Below are 21,560 nucleotides of genomic sequence, written 5' to 3'. Positions count from 1 at the left end.
CAATTTTGGGACCGGCGGGAGCGGTCTTCTTGCCGCGCTTTCCCTGCTTCCCCCTTCCTTTCCTAAGTGGAGCAGTGGCTCTGCTACTCTGCCTGAGCCATGCCCTCTACTTCCCGATTCCCCGCTGGAGACATCCCCCTCCTCGCTCCCACTGGCGCTGGGAGAAGAGCTTGTGCTTAAGATGGGAGGAGGCTGTAGGTAGCTTCTGTCCCTCACACACGGGGTCGGGGTCTCCTGGCTCTGAGAGACAAGCAGATAGGGTGGCTTCAGACAAAAGGAGAGGGAGTCACCGGTGGCTCTGCCTTATCCTGACTCAACTCAGCCTATCGACCTCCCTCCTCCCACTCACCTCCTTCCTCTTCTGCCTCTGATTCTGGACTGCATTCTGCCACAGTGTCTCCCAACTCACTAAGCCCTGTTACCCCTTCAGCTTCTGACACCTACTCTTCCCAGGCTTCTCCCTCTTCCCCCTCCGACTGCCCATCCTTCTTCTACCTCTACTTCTTGGGCTCTCAGCCTTCTTCCTTTCCTGGTTCCCCAGCTGCATCCTCCCACAATTCCTCTGTGCCCAACCAGTCCATGACATTGCTCCAGCCCTCGGCCTCTGTCCCCACAATGCAGCTTCCCCTGACCTGATCTGCTTCCCTTCTGCCCCCATGAAAAGACTGATCAGGAGGTCTTGCCAGCATCATTCTGTCACCTGCAAGAGAGAAAAGGTAAACAGGACGTCAGGAGTGCCTGCTTCTCTCACAGGTGAGACAGGGAATCTCTAACTACAGATGGGCCTTTGAGAAAGCCTTACCTGCTGAGAGCATTTGGACGTTTGTGCCCATTTCATATGTTTGCTGTGCAGAAATACATCTCCCCTCCTCTGGCCCCTTGTTCCCAACTGTCTCCCCCCAACACAAGGTGAAAAGAACCCTCAGATGAGTTGGAAAACCAACAGAATGAGACCAAACAGAGAAAAACCACCTTCCTCCTTACCCAGTGGCCTCTCTCTGGTGTCCAATGGAGGCCTCTCTGCCTCACAGGAATCCAGGTCCATTTCTGCAAAATGATCCATTCCCTGAAAAAGAAACAAGGATTTACAACAGAGAATGGTTAGAAATATTAGAGAGTGACAAAGACTTGAAGGGTGTGAGATCTCATTCCATGGATGCTTTCCCAGAAAACGCATGGGCCATCAGTAGAGCATTATGGGATGTTCTCTGTCCTGTTTGGAGCCCCTTGGGAGTATCCAGAGGAAAGTCTCTCTCACCTGCTTTCTCTCCTCTGCCTGACTCAGGAGGAAACCTTCGGCCAGGGCCACCGCCTGGGAACTGGTCTCCGCTCCGCATTCCCTCACCCAGCTCTCCATCTCCGGGGGAAGGACAGCCAGGAACTGCTCCAAGATCACCAGGTCCAGCATCTCAGCTTTCGTGTGCCTTTCTGGCTTCAGCCACTGGTGGCAAAAGTGGTAGAGTAGGCTGCAAACCTCTTGGGGTCCTTTGGCCTCCTGGCAGCAGAACTGCCTCAACTTCTGGCTCTGCACCTCTGAGCGGAGGGTGTCCTCCTCACCCAGGATCTTCTGCACTGGGTTTTCCCAAAATCCCCCACTGCTCCCAGTTTGGATGGCATGGCCTCTTCCTGCTCCAGGGCCAGCTGAGTCTCGCTCATCCATCTGTGCTCTCAGGAAGCCTCTGAGAGATCGGAAGGAACCCTTTGGTCTTCTGCCAAGTTCTGTCCGTCTTAACGAGAAGCTCTAGCAAATCCTACAAAACAAATACATTGTTCTGTTACAGAATTTGTAGGACAGGGGAATACAATGGTTCCCTGAGCAAGCATGGGTGAATCTTGTTGGGAACCAAGGCTGGACTGCACTGGGTCCCAGGCCATGAGTTCTCTTTTTGAAAAGAAAGAGGAGGAGGAAGAAGAGAAGGAATAAGTCTCTAGCCTTTTAGCAGTGCAGAATGTGGAGGCAACTGAAGGGATTTATGTGACAAGTCTGAAGAAGTGTGCATGCACACGAAAGCTCATACCAAAATATAAACTTAGTTGGTCTTTAAGGTGCTACTGAAGGAATTTTTTTATTTTGCTTCGACTCAGACCAACACGGCTACCTACCTGTAACTGGGATTTATGTGAGATTAATCAATCTGGTTTCTGCTGCCTTCCAGTCACTGCATGAAGTCAGAACCGACTAACAAGGGAATCTTGTGCAGCTGCCCTTGGAGACGGCTGGGAAACTGGTTTGCAATGGAGCAGCCAGACTATGGGCTGGGATCCCTCTCTTTATTCCTGGCCTTTCTCTCCCACCTTAACTTCCTTCCTCCACGTGGTTTTTTTTTGGGGGGGGGGGGCTAGTCCACCTCCTCGCCCAGCTTTGGAAAACCATTTGCACATGTTTCCTCTGTTGTGCAATGACACTGAGCGACGTCACACAGAGTTAAAGTCCCAGGGACTCCTTTGTTTGAAAAAGGAGATTTGGTGGGAGTTTGGGATCCTCTGATCTCCAGGAAGGAGAGCGTTGCAGACCTCGCCCCCCCTCCCTGGCAGGACCCTCTCCTCCCTGACTTGGCTTGAGCAGATCAGGCCCCCCAAGCCCCCTCCCCTGCTGCAGCCCTGGGACCCCCACCGTCTCCCCACTGCACCCTGGGGGGGGGGGGGAGAGAGAGAGAGAGAGAGAGAGAGAGAGAGGAGAGGAGACTCACCAGATCCCAGGAGGGGCAGCGATGCAACCCTTGCAGGAGAGACACCAAAGCAGGAAAGGACTGGGGAGGGAGGAGCCTTGGCTCTGGAGGACCTGGCCCCCTCTTGCTTCCTGTCCTCTCTAGGAAGGCAGCTCGGTTCCCTTTAACCCTTGCAAAGCCGAGCTCTCCGAGCTTAGCCCTCTCTCGCTTGGCAGAACCTCTGTTTTTATTATTTTTTATTGATTGGGGGGGGGGCTGAATTCTCTGGCTACGCCAATGGCCAGAGATGCTTTTTGGGGGTGAGGCTCTTGGCTGGATTCTGATCATCTCCCTCCCTTGGCCGGAGACCAGAGGAACAGCTTGCAGGGAAAAGGGCTTTGCAGGAGGCAAGGAACCTCCTTCTCGAATTCAGGAGTGGAGAGATAGGAGGGGATCCTAGGGTCATCTAGTCCAACCCCCAGCAATGCAGGAATCTCAGCTCAAGCATCCATGGCAGATGGCCGTCCGATCTCTGCTTAGAAACCTCCAAGGAAGGAGAGTCCCCCACCTCCCAAGGGAGACCTTTCCCCTGCCAATCTGCTCTTAGATGTCCCTCAAGGCAGCGGGTCCTGAGTTCTAGTGCTGCTGAAACAATCGCACTGGCTACCAAGGAGCATAGCTGCCAAGTTATCCCTTTTTTAAAGGGATTTTCCATTATGCTGAATAGGCTTCCTCGCGAGAAAAGGGAAAACTTGGCAGCTATGCCAAGGAGGAACCAAGCAAAGTTCGTAATAAATAAATCTTATTCTCATCGTAAATGAGTAATACTTTCTTATGCATGCTTTTTATTCTAATATACAAAAGTATCCCATTTCCCTTTCTAGAAATGGTTAATTGCTAATTCAATGGACTGAAAATGAATGGTTGCTGTTTTTCTGTTTAGGAAAGCTTTTAATATTTGATAGAGTATTTTATTTTAATATTTAGTTGGAAGCTGCCCAGTGTGGCTGGGGAAACCCAGCCAGATTCACGGGTTATAAATATTCTTATTCTTATTAAAATTGATTAGGTGAGTTTTCTCCTTCTGAAAGAGGCAGGTGCCCTGGGGAGCCACGTTGTGATTCAGAACTGCCAGGCAGCTCAGCTCAGGGGCTCCAAACCCTGAAGTGCTCCAAGCAGGAGACGGCCAAAGCCATCCTGGTGAGTGATGGGTGGTGTGTGGGGCCCCCATGGGGAAGTGGGGGAGACAGGGGCTTTGGGGATGGGATTGGACCCCTCAGACCTGCTCCCCGCTGGCTGGGCTCTTTACCCCCTCCACTCTGCAGTTGGTGGTGGTTGACGAAGGATTAGGCGAGGTGTTCAGTGAATTCTTATATTCTCAATTTCTTATTTTGATTCTTATTTCATGTATTACTTTTATTCGATTGATTGATTTCTATTTTATTTTAACATTTTTTTATATACCGGTATATTGCACAAAGCAGCTCAGAGCCCTCTTCCCCCTCACAACTGTTGCTTTTGGCTACGTCAATGCCCACATATATCCTTCTGCTCTGAGGCTCTTGGTTGGACTCTGACCATTTCCCTCTGTTGGCCGGAAACCAGAGGAACAGCTTGCAGGGAAAAGGGCTTTGCAGGAGGCAAGAAACCTCCTTGAGAGTGGAGAGATAGGAGGGCATCCCGGGGACATCTAGTCCAACTCCCAGCAATGCAGGAAATGACCTCCTTTCCATAAAAACTTTGGATAAACCTAAAGAAGACCGCATACATACAGCACTACAATTCACACCTTACACATCTGCTATTAAGAAGCTTATCTATAAACATTGGCACCTCTTATCTATCATCCCAGGTTGCCAAAAACCACCATTGTTTGGACTGAGAAAAACTAAATCATTACGAAACTACTTGGTTAAGTCAGACTTGCTTGCATATCCGATGCATAGGTGCCAACTCCCAGATTGAAAAACCGGGATCGGCACCGGAAGTCGCGCTGCGGCCATTTTGGAACTGAGCAGAGCAGCACTGGAAGCTGCTTCTACGCATGCTCTGCCCATTTCCAAAATGTCTGCAGTGCCAGAAATCGCTTCTGCGCATGTCCAGAGACTCCCCGGGCCGGTAAGAATCCGGGGGATTTACGGGGTTTTTAAAAATCCAGGCTGCCAGTGGGAAACAGCTGAAAAAACCGGGGGTTTCCTGGGGAATACGGGAGACTTGGCAGATATGATCCGATGGAAACAACTAAGGGACACTTTAAGTGCAGCCATTGCAGTGTCTGCAAATATGCACTCCAATTTATAAACTGGCTTCAAGTTTCGGATCGAACACTTCAGCAACTGCAACACCAAAAAATAGTGTATATGCATTGATATGTCAGTGCAAGATGATATATACAGTGGTACCTCGCTTTACGAAAAACTCGCTAGACGAAAGAGTTTTGCGTTGCGTGAGGCATTCGCAAGACGACAAGGTTTTCTATGACCGCCGCTTTGTCTTGCGAAGCACAGCCATAGAAAGCAGCAAAGGAAGATCAGCTGTCAGTGCGGGAAGCTGACAGCTTATCTTCCTTTGCCAGGGGGGACGGAGCCGAAATGCGGCGGTGCGGCGGCTGCCCCCGCCTGTCTTCCCCTTGGCTCGGGGAAGACAGGCGGGGGCAAGCAGCGCCCGCCACGCTTCGGCTCCGTCCCCCGGAGCCACCGCACTGCCGCGCACAGCCGGCATGGGACGGCGCTTCGGAGACCTTCTTCGAAGCCCCGTCCCATGCTGGGGAAGACAGGCGGAAGGTGGCGGGGGGAGAAGCGCTTCCTCCCCCCGCCGCCGCCTCGCCGCGCACCGCCTGTCTTCCCCGCCGAAGGAAGCCAAAGCACAGGCGGGCCGCTTCCCCGCCACCGCCGGTCACACAGCGGGGAGAGGACGAGGCTTCTCAAGCCCCGTCCCATCCCCGCTGTGTTCCTTGCGCTTCGGCTCGGGGATTGGCAGTGGCAGCGCTTGCTCTCTTGGCTCAGGGAAGGCAGGCAGGCAAGAGAGCAAGCGCCTGCCTGCCTTCCCCGAGCCAAGAGAGCAAGCTCCACCACCACCGCCAGTCCCCCAGAGCCATAAGAATGCACTGATTAAGTTTCAATGCATTCCTATGGGAAACCGCAACTTCTTTGACCCGTGGAATGAATTAATTTTGTCTAGCGAGGCACCACTGTATAAGCAAAAGCACCAGACCAATAAAAGTACGTATAAAGGAACACCGCTCACGGATCCGAAACAGGATATTGGAAGCCACATTGGTGGAACACTATATAAAACATAAGCACCTGGAATATGTTTTCTTTTTTATTATTATTTGGAAACCAAGACCAGATCTATACAATCGGAGGGATATCGACAGACTACTCCTTCAACAGGAAGCTCAATTCATACATCTATTTGAAACAATGTTTCCTAAAGGTCTGAATAGCTTCCAGGACTATACTTCCTTTTTATAATAAATCCAAACCATTATAGCTGTCTCTCTGAACTTTAGAATTTCCCCCCAACCAAACCTATGCCTTTAAGAAGATTGAAGAGCCTGTTCCCCCCTGCCCCCTAGAGACACATATAAGACAATTAGCTTATCTCCAAATTGAAAACGCATAGAGATATTTTGATACACGCTGATCGCCACAAACTCAGGTGGGGAAACATACAACTATTTGGTGCCTTAGAATTAATAATTAACAACTTTTATTTAGACTTAAAACATGCATTATTGTTATTTTCAGACACGATATTTGAAAACCAGAGAATTCTATTTCACAAGTCAACACGACCTCATAAATTAGGTAAGGAACCAAATATTATATAATGCTATGCGATACTATAAAACTTAAGCCATGCCAATTGAGAATTTTTATGTAATCTATGTATTATTTGTTATCATTTGATATTTTTTATATTACCAGCTGACGAAGACGTCCATATCGGAACACGGCCCTGTCCTGGGTTCTTTTACTGAATCAACTCGGCATTCCGGCTCTATATAAAACGATCCTTTTGAACACTTTTGGAATCGGACTGACATTGACGGATATTATTAGTTGGTAGCTTTTGTGTCTTTACACTGTAATGTACTATTATTTTCTAAGTTGTAACACTTTAAACTATATATACTCTAGTGAACTTGAAGCTCATTTCTTGTTTGTATTCAATTGTTCTGTTCAAGACTGTTAGTCTTACCAGAATACATACCTTAATCGACTGTAACTCGTGATTAGGATTTATTCCTAACATTGAAATTTCTGGCCAGGGTTCTTGGTGCAAAAAACCCTTCTTTTCGGTGAAACAATCACACTGGCTACCAAGGAGGAACCAAGCGAAGTTCAAAATAAATAAATCCTATTCTCATCATAAATGAGTAATACTTTCTTATGCACGCTTTTTATGCCAATATACAAAAGTATGCCATTTCCCTTTCCGGAAATGCTTAATTGCCAATTCAATGGACTGAAAATGTATGGTTGCTTTTATTATGTTTAGGGAAGCTTTTAATATTTGATGGACTATTGGATTTTAATATTTTAATATTTCAATTAATATTTTAATATTTCCCCAGAGTGGCTGGGGAAACCCAGGGTATAAATAATAATTATTATTATAATTATTATTATTTAATAAATTGATCAGGTGAGTGTTCCCCTTTCGAAAGAGGCATGTGGAATCCTCACGGTTGCTAATAGCATAACGTTGAAAGGCTAGTGAAATATGGGGAGCCCTAGAGCATCTGCTTGGCATGCAGAATGTCCCAGGGTCAACCCCTGACACCTCCTGCAAGGGCTGGAGGAAATCCCTGCCTGAAACTCTGGGGAGCTGCTGCCAGTCAGTGTAGACCAGGGGTCTTCAAACTATGTCCCGCGGGCCGAATCCAGCCCACCAGGGTCATAAATCTGGCCTGCACGGCTATCTCAGAACCTCTCACCATCCGCTCAGTCAGTACCTGCTCTGTGCTGAGGTAAACACCACAATTTACCTTTTTATTTTGCGCACATTTGTGCCTATTTTGTATATATTTCTTTTGTACATAGAGTACTTAGGGTTAGGTGTAGGCTTAGGGTTGGGGTCTGTTAGGCTTGGATTGGCATTTTAGATAGTTAGCGAGTGTTATAAGAGAATCCATGACCAGAAGGGGATTCCGAGATAAATTTATGAACCCTGCTTGGTATGCCTGCTGCTTTTAAACATTGCACTTTGAACTGAACGTTCCTTCCACATGTTGGTAACTGGAGTTCAATCTTTGTATCAATTTCCTTTCTGTCTTTATTCGTTTTATACTTTTGTATTTGTTGCTAAACTAACTTTGTATCACTGTGTATCAAAACTGTAAACTTGACTTTGTACTGCCCACAACTGTCAAAATACTTCCCAGCACCACCTACTGAGTCTACAAATGGACACACACACAAATACAACTTCAGAAAGTTTTATTTAAATAAAGGAAAATGCAGGACAAGGCATCACACCCGCACTGATAAATCCTGTCTCCTTATCAGCACTTCCCAAGACTAGCCCCTGTCTCTGAGTCTCTTTCCTCTCGCAGGACCTCCGAGGATACGCCCTCTGTGACAATGGGGAAGAGTGGAAACTAGCGCCAACAGCATCTCTCCCAGCTCAAAGTAAGTATCTTGCCTTCCTGCATTCATTTCTTTGGTTGCTTCCATGCTCCCAATAGCACATCCCCGAGTGACTCTGAACGCAGATGATGTGGTGTGTGTTCCTGGGTGCCAGGATGAGGCCAGAGGCTTTTCCTACCCACTTTCCTGCTGCTTGCATTCCACCTCTGCCCAGGAGGCTGCAGGGCTCAGGGTGGTCCTCTGGGACAAGAGATTGGGTCCAAGGTGGGTGCAGCCATCCAAGGTGGGTTTTCGTGGTGTCATCTGACCCAGATTTTTATTTCCTCTGCAGAATGTAATAGCTCGGCCAGAGTTGGCCTACCTGAGGCCCGAAGAGAAGGTAAGCCCCACACCTTGGAGACTGGGAACTCCCTTGTCCCTTCTTTGCCCAAGACTCACCTCCCAGGTTTTCTTGCAGGGAGTCCTGCAGGACCTGCTCCCTGCCTGGCAGGCCTTTCTCATCTGGCCTGGGAGGGCAGCGCCCAGACTGACTCCAGCTACAAGAAGCGGAGGGGGCTGAACAGACTCTGGGGTTGGGGTCTTGTTGAGGGGTGCTTGCTAGCAGGGGTGCTTCCCGCTTCCTTTGCCCTCCATGGTCTCCCTGCCTGAGCTGACAGAGCTGGTCTCACAGGCGGAGTTCAGGACTCCCCGACTGCTGGTGCTGGCCGACTTCAAAATCTGTGCTGAGGCAGATGGCTCTGGGGTGCTCAGGACCAATGGGGAGGGATGATGGGAACTGTAGTCCAGGAGCTGCTGGGGACCCAAGTTGGGGAAACCCTGCTTTAAAGCAACTTTTGTGTTTGGCCTGCAAAGATGGGACCTGCCCACGTTTGTATTTTCTTGTACTTTGTTGTCCCCATACCTTTGTGCGTTTATTTATTTTTATTTTTTAAGAGGGCAAATTGAAAGAGAAATTGTATGGCAAGTTGCGGAAGAATAAAAGGCTGTGTTTGTAAAAAAACACAAAAAACCTGCGAGGTGGCCTCCTCAAATATTTTATTGGGGAGGCAAATAACCCTAGGCCTTTAAGAGTTGGTGCCTATTCCCTAGACCTACAGGTCTCAGGATGGTTACAACATAAAAACACAACATAAAAATACAAAACACCACATTTTAAAAGGGCATTAAATGTCAATCAGCCAAAGGAGTGGTTCAAAGGGTGCGGATTTGCCTTTCTCCTAAAGCTGTATAATGGTTTTTGTGACCTTTGTATGAACTCTTTGATGGGAAGTGAAACTGGTCTTTTTACTGAAGCTCTTTCCACATTCCACACAATGATATGGTTTCTCCCCTGTATGGATTCTTTGATGGGAGGTGAGATTGGAGCTCTGCCTGAAGCTCTTTCCACATTCCACACACTGATATGGTTTCTCCTCTGTATGAATTCTTTGATGTCTTGTGAGATCGGAGCTGTGACTGAAGCTCTTTCCACATTCAAAGCACTGATAGTGTTTCTCCCCTGTATGAATTATTTGATGGAACGTGAGAGAGGAGCTGTAACTGAAGTTCTTTCCACATTCTACACACTGATAGGGTTTCTCCCCTGTATGAATTCTCTGATGGGAAGCGAGATTGTTCTTCTTACTGAAGCTCTTTCCACATTCCACACAATGATATGGTTTCTCCCCTGTATGAATTCTTTGATGGGACGTGAGATTGTTCTTCTTACTGAAGCTCTTTCCACATTCCACACAATGATATGGTTTCTCCCCTGTATGAATTCTTTGATGGGAAGTGAGATGGGAGCTCTTACTGAAGCTCTTTCCACATTCCACACACTGATATGGTTTCTCCCCTGTATGAATTCTTTGATGGGAAGTGAGAGTGGAGCTCTGACTGAAGCTCTTTCCACATTCTACACACTGATATGGTTTCTCCTCTGTATGAATTCTTTGATGGGAAGTGAGAGAGGAGCTATCAGTGAAGCTCTTTCCACATTCCACGCACTGATAGGGTTTCTCCCCTGTATGAATTCTTTGATGGGAAGTGAGATGGGAGCTCTTACTGAAGCTCTTTCCACATTCCACACACTGATATGGTTTCTCCCCTGTATGAATTCTTTGATGGGAAGTGAGAGTGGAGCTCTGACTGAAGCTCTTTCCACATTCTACACACTGATATGGTTTCTCCTCTGTATGAATTCTTTGATGGGACGTGAGAGAGGAGCTATCAGTGAAGCTCTTTCCACATTCCAAATTTTTACATGGCTTCTCCTCTCTGTAGATTTTGTCGTGGTCACCTTTGTTCTCAATTTCCAATTCATCACAATCTGCAATGGAAACAAAAAGGGATTTGAGCCTCAGGAACAAATGGAGAAGAACAGAAGGGAGTTGGGGGTGTGCAAGGACTGGTCTAGATGTTAGAATTCTAAGGAAAAACCGTTGTTATCTCTGAAGCAAAGGTTGAAAAGACTGGCTAAATGGCTAAAACCCATGCTAACTGGACAGCGGAACAATGGGACTGTGTTATTTGGAGTGATGAGACCCAAATCTCCTTGCTTTTTAGTGATGGCATGAAATACTCGAGAAGAATCAGAGAAGATTTACATCAGGCATTCCGAAACTGCGGCCCTCCAGATGTTTTGGCCTACAACTCCCATGATCCCTAGCTAACAGGACCAGTGGTCGGGGAAGATGGGAATTGTAGTCCAAAACATCTGGTGGGCCGAAGTTTGGGGATGCCTGATTTACATCCTACTTGCATTACACTGACTGTGAAACACCCAGATAGTGTGATGATCTGGGGTTGTAATGTTGATCTGTGGGCAGAATTTGTGTCAATAATGGGAATGTAAATGCCCCAAAATACATAAATGAAATACCTGAGCCCTAACTGAAGCGTTCTGCAGGTGATCTTTTCCCAGATACTGCAGCATTTGTATTTATTTATAGAAATATTTATGGGATGCGGGTGGTGCGGGGTCTAAACCACAGAGCCTACAGCTTGCCGATCAGAAGGTCAGCGGCTCAAATCCCCGTGACGGGGTGAGCTCCCGTTGTTCGTTCCCAGCTCCTGCCAACCTAGCAGTTCGAAAGCACGTCAAAGTGCAAGTAGATAAATAGGAACCGCTACAGTGGGAAGGTAAATGGCGTTTCCATGTGCTGCTCTGGTTCGCCAGAAGCGGCTTTGTCATGCTGGCCACATGACCTGGAAGCTATACGCCGGCTCCCATAGCCAATAACGTGAGATGAGCACCACAACCTGAGTCAGTCACGACTAGACCTAATGGTCAGGGGTCCCTTCATAGAAATATTTATTTATTTATTTTCCATTTCAACAGGATTCAGCTCCATGTCATGTTGCTGCTCTGTGCAAAAGGTGCTTTCAAGATAATCCTATTCCACTGCTAGAATGGCCTGGGAATAGCCCAAACTTTAACCCAATCAGAAATCTATGGAGCTGACTAAAGAAACTTGTTAGTCAGAAGAAACCCAGCAATAAAGTCCAATCAACATGGGCGATAATTCAATCTTGGTTTCACATTATTACAGCTGCAAAACTAAAAACTTAGTTCACTTCATGGGAAGGCGTTGTAAGGCCGTAATTAAAGCTAAAGGTTACCAAAGGTTTCAAGTTTTTTCTTTATGACTGCTGTTCTAATAAATACTCCTTCAAAATAGTTCCTGCATTACAGTCTTCATTAAATTATCTTTCCATTGATACATAATTTTATGGTATTACTCCACACAAAAGTGCTGTTATGAGCCATCAAACCTCAGAAATACACTTTTCACAAAAGGTTTCCACAATTTGGCCACTAGTATAAGTTGTTCATTTTAAAGTTAATTTTCTTTTTATATGGGATCAGATTATAATTATTTATGTTTCAGGTTTATATATGTGTTGGAAGCCACCCAGAGTGGCTGGGGCAACCCAGCCAGATGGGCAGGGTATAAACAAATATTATTATTATTAATACAGTATGATACAATCTGCCTTGGATTCGTATCGAGGTCATTCTGTCATTTTTGAGATTGCATCCCAGTACAGCTTTTGCTACTCTTTTGTTGACTATGAGGGCCACTCCATTTCTTTTACGGGATTCTTGCCCACAGTAGTAGATATGATAGTCATCCAAACTGAATTCGCCCATTCCCTTCCATTTTAGTTCACTGATGCCCAGGATGTCAATATTTATTCTAGCCATCTCATTTTTCACCACATCCAGCTTACCATCATCCATGGTTCTTACGTTCCAGGTTCCTATGCAATATTTTTATTTACAGCATTGGACTTTCCTTTCGCTTCCAGGCATATCAACAACTGAGCGACCTTTCGGCTTTGGCCCAGCTGCTTCATCAGCTCTGAATCTACTTGTACTTGTCCTCCGCTCTTCCTCAGTAGCATGTTGGACGCCTTCTGACCTGAGGGGCTCATCTTCCAGAGTCATAACTTTTATATGCCTGTTGTCTTTGTCCATGGAGTTTTCTTGGCATGGATACTGGAGTGGCTTGCCAGTTCCTTCTCCAGGTGGATCATGTTTAGTCAAAACTCTCCACTATGACCTGTCCATCTTGGGTGGCCCTGCATGGCATAGCTCATAGCTTCTCTGAGTTATTCAAGCCCCTTCACCATGACAAGGTATTGATCCATGAAGCAATCTCAAAAATGACAGAATGATCTCGATACGAATCCAAGGCAGACCTTTTAACATCACAGTAATCCAAGTTTATGCACCAACTAGCGATGCTGAAGAAAGTGAAATTGACCAATTCTATGAAGACTTACAACACCTTCTAGAAATGACACCAAAGAAGGATGTTCTTCTCATTACAGGGGATTGGAATGCTAAAGTAGGGAATCAAGAGATAAAAGGAACAACTGGCAAGTTTGGCCTTGGAGTTCAAAATGAAGCAGGGCAAAGGCTAATAGAGTTCTGTCAAGAGAACAAGCTGGTCATCACAAACACTCTCTTCCAACAACACAAGAGACGACTCTACACATGGATATCACCAAATGGGCAGCATCGAAATCAGATTGATTATATTCTCTGCAGCCAAAGATGGAGAAGCTCTATACAGTCAGCAAAAACAAGATCTGGAGCTGACTGTAACTCAGATCATCAGCTTCTTATAGCAAAATTCCAGCTTAAACTGAAGAAAGTAGGAAAAACCACTGGGCCAGTAAGATACAATCTAAATCAAATCCCTTATGAATACACAGTGGAAGTGAGGAACAGGTTTAAGGATTTAGATTTGGTGGACAGAGTGCCTGAAGAACTATGGATGGAGGCTCGTAACATTATACAGGAGGCAGAAACGAAAACCATCCCAATGAAAAGGAAATGCAAGAAAGCAAAATGGCTGTCCAACGAGGCCTTACAAATAGCGGGGGAGAGGAGGCAAGCAAAATGCGAGGGAGATAGTGAAAGATACAGGAAACTGAATGCAGATTTACAAAAAAATAGCATGGAGAGACAAGAGGGCCTTCTTAAACGAGCAATGCAAAGAAATAGAGGAAAACAGTAGAATGGGGAAAACCAGAGATCTGTTCAAGAAAATTGAAGATATGAAAGGAACATTTCGTACAAAGATTACCATAATAAAGGACAAAAGTGGTAAGGACCTAACAGAAGCACAAGACATCGAGAAGAGGTGGCAAGAATACACAGAGGAATTATATCAGAAAGATATGAAGGTCTCGTACACCCCAGGTAGTGTGGTTGCTGACCTTGAGCCAGACATCTTGGAGTGTGAAGTAAAATGGGCCTTAGAAAACACTGCTAATACAAGGCCAGTGGAAGTGAGGATATTCCAGCTGAACTATTTAAAATTTTAAAATATAATGCTGTTAAGATGCTACACCCAATATGCTAGCAAGTTTGGAAAACTCAGCAATGGCCAGAGGATTGGAGAAGATCAGTCTACATCCCGATTCCAAAGAAGAGCAGTGCCAAAGAATGCTCAAACTACCGCACAATTGCGCTCATTTCACACGCTAGCAAGGTTATGCTTAAAATTCTACAAGGCAGGCTTAGGCAGTATGTGGACCGAGAACTCCCAGAAGTGCAAGCTGGATTTCGAAAGGGCAGAGGAACCAGAGACCAAATAGCAAACATGCGCTGGATTATGGAGAAAGCTAGAGAGTTCCAGAAAAACGTCTACTTCTGCTTCATTGACTATGCAAAAGCCTTTGACGGTGTCGACCACAGCAAACTATGGCAAGTTCTTAAAGAAATGGGAGTGCCTGATCACCTCATCTGTCTCCTGAGAAATCTCTATGTGGGACAAGAAGCTACAGTTAGAACTGGATATGGAACAACTGATTGGTTCAAAATTGGGAAAGGAGTACGACAAGGTTGTATAATCATCATCAGGGCTACTACGACCTGAGATTCAATAAGCCTAGCTCTTGTCTGGGATGAATTTTGTTTGGCCCAGTCATGGCATCCCCTCCATCTCCAATGTCAGTCGTCTCTTTGGTCAACCCAAGAATGACAGAAGCAAAAACAAAAACAGAAAACCTAAAGCTACCTATCCTTCCTAATAATTCTGAAACGGACATTTAAGATGGCCTGGGCAGTTCAGAGCAGACCAATCGTGGTAGAAAAAGGAATAATTTGAGGAAGATTGTTCAAAGAAAAAGCTGTAATTTACTGTTTATTGTGGGGGTGCGAGGTTGCCAGGTGTTGTAGGGGGCGCTGTTGAGCTCTGTGAAAATATAGGAGGTTGGTCACATAGAGGTATTTTTTTAATTTCCAGGCAGATAGGACGATCCCACAGGGAGCCTTACCAAGAGAGGCCGTGATCCCACGATTCTCCTCCATGACGTTCTTATGCAGAGCTCTCTGGTCAGGATCCAGCAACGCCCACTCCTCGTCCGTGAAACAAACAGCGACATCTTCAAAGCACACTGGACCCTAAAAGAAAAGGAGAAATGTCCTCCTCTGAGACAGCATCAATATGATCTGCTACACAATGCTCTGCTGTTTCCTTCCTGTAAATTGCATTGTTGTTTCAATAGGATTGCTTTGCTGCACATTTTATTTCTGGATGCTTATTTTATTCTGCGTTTTAATTATGGGTGTTCATCTTTGTGCAAATAGGTGGAACTCCACCTTGTGTTTTTCAAGTCATTCTGCTTACGCAAGCATTCCACTCTGCCTGACGGAATGATCAACTTTCTCCTCTCCTCGTAAGCTGTTCTGGGGAGTTCCCTCCCAATGCCCTAGAGTCAAATTCAAGGGGTTCATGGGGGTATGGAGAGGGGGGGAATGGGGGGCAGGCCCCATTTTGCAGCGGATGGGGCTGGTTAGCTGAATCCAGGCCACTATTTGTTCTCATTTGTCCACTGCTTAGAAACCAATTTTAGCATTCAATGATCAATCGAGAAATAAAGTAAGCCTATTTTGGATGGCCATCTGTCTTGGATGATCTAGCAGAGATTCCTGCAATGCAGGGGGTATCCCGGCTCTGAGAGACAAGCAGGGAGGGTGGCTTCTGGCAAAAGGAGAGGGAGCCACCGGTGGCTCCTCCTTATCCTGACTCACCTCAGTCTCTCAACCTCCCTCCTCCCACTCACCTACTTCCTCTTCTGCCTCTGATTCTCCACTGCTTTCTGCCACAGAGTCTCCCAACTCACTAAGCCCTGTTACCCCTTCAGCTTCTGACACCTACTCTTCCCAGGCTTCTCCCTCTTCCCCCTCTGACTGCCCATCCTCCGCTTCTTAAGCTCTGAGCCATCTTCTCTCCCTGGTTCCCCAGCTACATCCTCCCACCATTCCTCTGTGCCCAACCAGTCCATGACATTGCTCCATCCCTCGGCCTCTGTCCCCACAAGGCAGCTTCCCCTGACCTGATCTGGTTCCACAGCCGCTGCTTCCCTTCTGCCCCCATGAATAGATGGATCAGGTGGTCTTGCCAGCATCATTCTGTCACCTGCAAGAGAAAAAAGGTAAACAGGACACCAGGAGTGCCTGCTTCTCTCACAGGTGAGACAGGGCATCTCTAACTACAGATGGGCCTTTGAGAAAGCCTTACCTGCTGAGAACATTTAGACGTTTGTGCCCATTTCATATGTTTGTTGGGCAGAAATACATCTCGCCTCCTCTGGCCCCTTGTTCCCAACTGTCTCCCCCCAAAACAAGAGGAAAAGAACCCTCAGATGAGTTGGAAAACCAACAGAATGAGACCAAACGGAGAAAAACCACCTTCCTCCTTACCCAGCTGCCTCTCTCTGGTGTCCAACGGAGGCCTCTCTGCCTCACAGGAATCCAGGTCCATTTCTGCAAAATGATCCTTTCCCTGAAGAAGAAACAAGGATTCAAAAGAGAGAATGGTGAGAAATATTAGAAAGAGAATGACAAAGACTTGAAGGGTGTGAGATCTCATTCCATGGATGCTTTCCCAGAAAACGGATGGGCCATCAGTAGACCATTATGGGATGTTCCCTGTCCTGTTTGGAGCCCCTTGGGAGTATCCAAAGGAAAGTCTCTCTCACCTGCTTTCTTTCCTCTGCCTGACTCAGGAGGAAACCTTCGGCCAGGGCCACCGCCTGGGAACTGGTCTCTGCTCCGCATTCCCTCACCCAGCTCTCCATCTCCGGGGGAAGGACAGCCAGGAACTGCTCCAAGATCACCAGGTCCAGCATCTCAGCTTTCGTGTGCCTTTCTGGCTTCAGCCACTGGTGGCAAAAGTGGTAGAGTCGGCTGCAAACCTCTCGGGGTCCTTTGGCCTCCTGGCAGCAGAACTGCCTCAACTGCTGGCTCTGCACCTCTGAGCGGAGGGTGTCCTCCTCACCCAGGGTCTTCTGCACTGGGTTTCCCCAGAATCTCCCACTGCTCCCAGATTGGATGGCATGGCGTCTTCCTGTTCCAGGGCCAGCTGAGTCATCCATCTGTGCTCTCAGGAAGCCTGTAAGAGATCGGAAGGAACCCTTTAGTCTTCTGCCAAGTTCTGTCCATCTTAATGAGAAGCTCTAGCAAATCCTACAAAGCAAATACATTGTTCTGTTACAGAATTTGTAGGACAGGGGAAAATAATGGTTCCCTGAGCAAGCATGGGTGAGTCTTGTTGGGAACCAGGGCTGGACTGCACAACATCGCAGACCATGAGCTCTCTTTTTGAAAAGAAAGAGGATGAAGAGCAAAAAAAAAAAGTCTCTAGCCTTCTAGCAAGGCAAAATGTGGAGGCAACTGAAGGGATTTCTGTGAGATTAATCAACCTGGTTTCTGCTGCCTTCCAGTCAATGCATGAAGTCAGAACCGATTGACAAGGGAATTATTTGTATCTTGTGAAAAATGGATGCTCCCCACCCCCACCCCTACCCCCCTTCTTCTGTCTCCTTTTCTTGCACTTGGACTCTCTGCCGCTCTCAAGACAGACTCCTGGGGTGGGGTTCCTTTTTCTTTGCTGTGAGGGCCAGGTATGTATCTGACCAACCCCCTGAGGGCCAAGTGGGTGGGGCAAAAGAGATGTCCCTTGAAATTTAGGTGGGTAATTTATCATCATCATCATTTAATAGCTTAACACACACACAGCCATTGATGCCACGGTCCCTGGAGGCTCGGTGAGTAGCAGCGCCCATTTCCGCCTGGTTTTCCAGCAACAATCCCTTTAGGACAGAGAGGATGTGGTCCTGGGATGCCATGCTCTGGGTGCGAGGGGATTGCTGCAGTGGCCTCCGTGTGGAGCTGCCCTTGGAGATGACTGGGAAACTGGTCTGCAATGCAGCAGCCAGACTATGGGCTGGGATCCCTCTCTTTATTCCTGGCTTTTCTCTCCCACCTTTCTTTCCTTCCTCCTCGTGGGTTTTTTTTTTGGAGGGAGGGGGTTGGTCCACCTCCTCGTCCAGCTTTGGAAAACCATTTGCACATGTTTCATCTGTTGTGCATTGACGCTGAGTGATGTCACACTGAATTAAAGAAGAAGGGAGATTTCCTGGGAGTCACTTTTTTCTGAAAGGCCAAATCAGTTTGGGATCCTCTGATCTCCAGGAAGGAGAGCGTTGCAGACCCCCTCACCCCTCCCTGGCTGGACCCTCTCCTCCCTGACTTGACGGCTAGGCACACTGTGGCGTCTTATGCTGAGGTGTGGGGGGGGCGCCCCCACGCTGCATCTGCCATCCCGTCTCCCCTTTTCTTGTTATTTATGGATAGGCCTTGCAACAGCTGGGGTGCAGTACGTAATCTGGAGCAGAAAGGGTCATGATGTGGGGGGCAAGGCAAACCTTGCAAAGTTGTAAAAATGAGGAAACACATTGTATAGTTTGCAGTAAGTTGAGCAAATGTATGGCAGCAGATAGTGAGTCTGATATCTCTGGTTGTTGGGCTCGCGAGAGCTGGTGTTATCTGGTGGCAACAAGGACTTTGATGTTACCCCAACTAACCAGATGTGGTTCCTTCCTGGTCTGCATTCAACAGCGCTTCCTCTCCCTTGGGAGTTGCCTTTCCGGCATCTCCTATAGGGTTAGCTGGAAGTTTGGAATCGGATTGGTCAGGTCCTGATGCCAGGCCATGCTGGACAGCTGATTGGACGGCTGACCACACATACTCAAGTGGAACTCACAAGGGACCTGTAAGGGTAAAAATAACTGCATAGCCCCCAGGAGATCAGGGGCGCAGGGCCAGGCCACTGCAGGTCTGGCAGAAAACACCTGTGGGTGCTCGATGTCCTGGGATTTGCAGAAATGCATGTCTGCTGGTCTGAATTTAAAGTAGGATTATTAAGAGAAAACAACAAGATATTTAATTTTACATTGGACCTCCCCCAGGGTCCAGAATCTTTCCCCATTCCTTTTTTGTTTTTCCAAAACTCGTAACAAGTGCCTGAACTTTTGCTAGAGGCAGATTGAACCGTTTAAACAAGACCTTTGCAGAGTGGTGGAAACAACATGTAACTTCCACTGGGTCTGAGAATGAGGAAGTTACTTTAATACCATGCAAGGAAGCATCGGCTGGAGCGTTTCCTGCTGCAGGCAGATTTGACGCGCAAAGGAAGGAAACGAACGTTGAGAAATTAGCTACTGCAGAGAGAGAGCGAGAGAGAGAGAGAGAGAGAGAGAGAGAGAGAGAGAGAGAGAGAGAGAGAGAGAGAGAGAGAGAGAGAGAGAGACAGCCCAAGTAGATGTTCATCAATCTGAAGAGTGATCAAAGCCATAGGCAATAAGCTGATATACAAAATGGCTATTTACTATCAGATCACATGCGATAGCTGAAAAGAGCTGGAATGCTTAAAATTACTGCAGCAATTCCTCTCTGGGCTGACTTCCTCTCTCCGTGACTTGGGTTTGTCCCCCCACCCCGGCACCCTCCCCTGCTGCAGCCCTGGGACCCCCACCGTCTCCCCACTGCACCCTCTGGGGGGGGGGGGGAGAGGAGACTCACCCGATCATCCCAGGAGTGAAGGGATAGCGATGCAGCCCTTGAAGGATGGACACCAAAGCAGGAAAGGAGGACTGGGGAGGGAGGGGCCTTGGCTCTGGAGGACCTGGCCCCCCCTTGCTTCCTGTCCTCTCTAGGAAGGCAGCTCGGTTCCCTTTAACTCTTGCAAAGCCGAGTCCCCCCCCCAACTCAGACCTCTCTCGCTTGGCAGAACCTCAGCTGTTTTTGTTTTGTTTTGTTTTGTTTTGTTTTTTGTTTTGTTTAATGGATTTTATGCCCAGATATCCTTTTGGGGGTGAGGCTCTTGGTTGGACTCTGAGCATCTCCCTCTGTTGTCTGGAAACCAGAGGAGCAGCTTGCAGGGAAAAGGGCTTTGCAGGAGGCAAGAAACCTCCTCCTCGAATTCAGGAGTGGAGAGAGAGGAGGGGATCCTGGGGTCATCTAGTCCAACCCTCAGCAATGCAGGAATCTCAGCTCAAGCATCCATGGCAGATGGCCGTCCGATCTCTGCTTAGAAACCTCCAAGGAAGGAGAGTCCACCCCCTCCCAAGGGAGAAATTTCCCCTGCCAAACTGCTCTCAGATGCCCCTCAAGGCAGCGGGTCCTGAGTTCTAGCACTGCTGAAACCATTGCACTGGCTACCGAGGAAGAACCAAGCAAAGTTCAAAATAAATAAATAAATAAATCCTATTCTCATCATAAATGAGTAATACTTTCTTATACAAAAGTATGCCATTTCCCTTTCCAGAAATGCTTAATTGCTAATTCAATGACCTGAAAATGGATGGTTGTTGTTATTATGGTTAGGGAAGCTTTTAATATTTGATGGACTATTGTATTTTAATATTTTGTTGGAATCCGCCCAGAGTGGCTGCGGAAACCCAGCCAGATGGGTGGGGTATAAATATTATTATTATTATTATTATTATTATTATTATTATTATTATGTAAAATTGATGGGTTGCAAGAGCTGCAGCTAATTGGGGGGGGCTGTCATCCCCCCTCCCATCTCACCTGGCTGCTAGGTAGGAAAGGAAGACCCAGAGAGAGTTGTGGGAAACCCCGACACCATCTTGCTCTGTGCTGGAGCAAAAGCTGCGACTAATGGAGAAACAAGATCTGTTTGGGTCTTGATGCTGTGAGCCACTCCATACTACACTCAACTTGTGTATGTGAGCAAATAAAGCTAATATCATAAAGATGCCACAGTCTCTGCTGATCTTCGTTCCAAGGAAAACAAGGATGGGGAGGCGCCTGGGACCCCTGGAAGGAATCTCACTGCTCAGAGACTGGGGTAGTTTGCAAGTACAAACTCACACACACAATAATTGTGCCTGTGTTCCTAATACATAACTAAGCATGAAGGGCATGTTAGCAACAGCCCTCCTGCAAATAAGGAAATACAACCCCCATTGCTGGTCTACTCAAAAAAGCAACAAGGGAATCTGCTCTGGTGTCCCATGAGGTCTGTGGGGCCCTTAAGTAAGAGGAGCCATTGCTTTTCTTTTACAGGCTATAGGGTGGTATATAAATTCAATAAATAAAGAATTTGCTCATTGCAAACAGGTCGAAGTCTGCCCATCAGGGAGCTTCATAGCTGAGTGGGGATTCGAACCCTGCTCTCCGAGGTCCTCCTAGTCCAGCCCTCCAAACACTACACCTCCGCCTGTCTCCATCTTGCCATCTCCCCAGCTGCCCAAAGCCATCGGCCTTTTCCCCCTTCATGGGGGTCTCTCTGGTTCCAAGGAAGACTCCAACTTCTTCCTCTCTCAGCCCCCCCCCCAGACACAAACACCCCCCACCCATTGGGGCTCCTGAGTCGCTCTCTCCCCTCTGCTCCTCTCTTCTAAGTTCAGGTGGTTCAGGGCCCTGTTCAGCTACCGGCGGAGGAACAGGGTGGCCCCACTGCAAGTCCAGGAGGAGCCCGTGGTGATAGGTGAGGAAGTGTGGACCCCG

At 47.4% G+C, this 21,560-nt stretch overlaps 2 protein-coding genes and 1 pseudogene across 2 annotated transcripts in view; all 3 read right to left on the bottom strand.

Moving 5' to 3' along the window:
- LOC132591138 (zinc finger protein 850-like) overlaps positions 1 to 1,455 on the bottom strand; it is a 37,126-nt pseudogene extending 35,671 nt beyond the window's left edge.
- A 6,625-nt stretch (positions 1,456 to 8,080) lies between these two features.
- Positions 8,081 to 21,560, bottom strand: part of LOC118085572 (zinc finger protein 420-like) — a 148,367-nt gene continuing 134,887 nt past the window's right edge. Inside the window, exons 2-4 of the mRNA XM_060274034.1 lie at positions 16,079 to 16,527; positions 15,017 to 15,143; positions 8,081 to 10,553 (exon numbers count right to left, since the gene is read on the bottom strand). Of these exons, the coding sequence (XP_060130017.1) occupies positions 9,463 to 10,553; positions 15,017 to 15,143; positions 16,079 to 16,228 (1,368 nt within the window). The 5' untranslated portion in view covers positions 16,229 to 16,527 and the 3' untranslated portion in view covers positions 8,081 to 9,462. The remainder of the gene's footprint in view (positions 10,554 to 15,016; positions 15,144 to 16,078; positions 16,528 to 21,560) is intronic.
- On the bottom strand, positions 16,539 to 17,205 carry LOC132592051 (zinc finger and SCAN domain-containing protein 31-like). The gene has a single exon (XM_060274064.1). It carries the CDS (start codon positions 17,117 to 17,119, stop codon positions 16,649 to 16,651), a length of 471 nt encoding a protein of 156 aa, XP_060130047.1. The 5' UTR covers positions 17,120 to 17,205; the 3' UTR covers positions 16,539 to 16,648.

This window comes from Zootoca vivipara, chromosome 4 (genome assembly GCF_963506605.1).
Source record: "Zootoca vivipara chromosome 4, rZooViv1.1, whole genome shotgun sequence".
Classification (NCBI taxonomy): domain Eukaryota; kingdom Metazoa; phylum Chordata; class Lepidosauria; order Squamata; family Lacertidae; genus Zootoca; species Zootoca vivipara.
This window is presented reverse-complemented; position numbering and strand designations above follow the sequence as displayed.

What these genes read in the sequence shown, in the direction of transcription:
- LOC132592051 (XM_060274064.1), bottom strand. Translation starts at nt 17,119, where the DNA reads ATGGATGACTCAGCTGGCCCTGGAACAGGAAGACGCCATGCCATCCAA.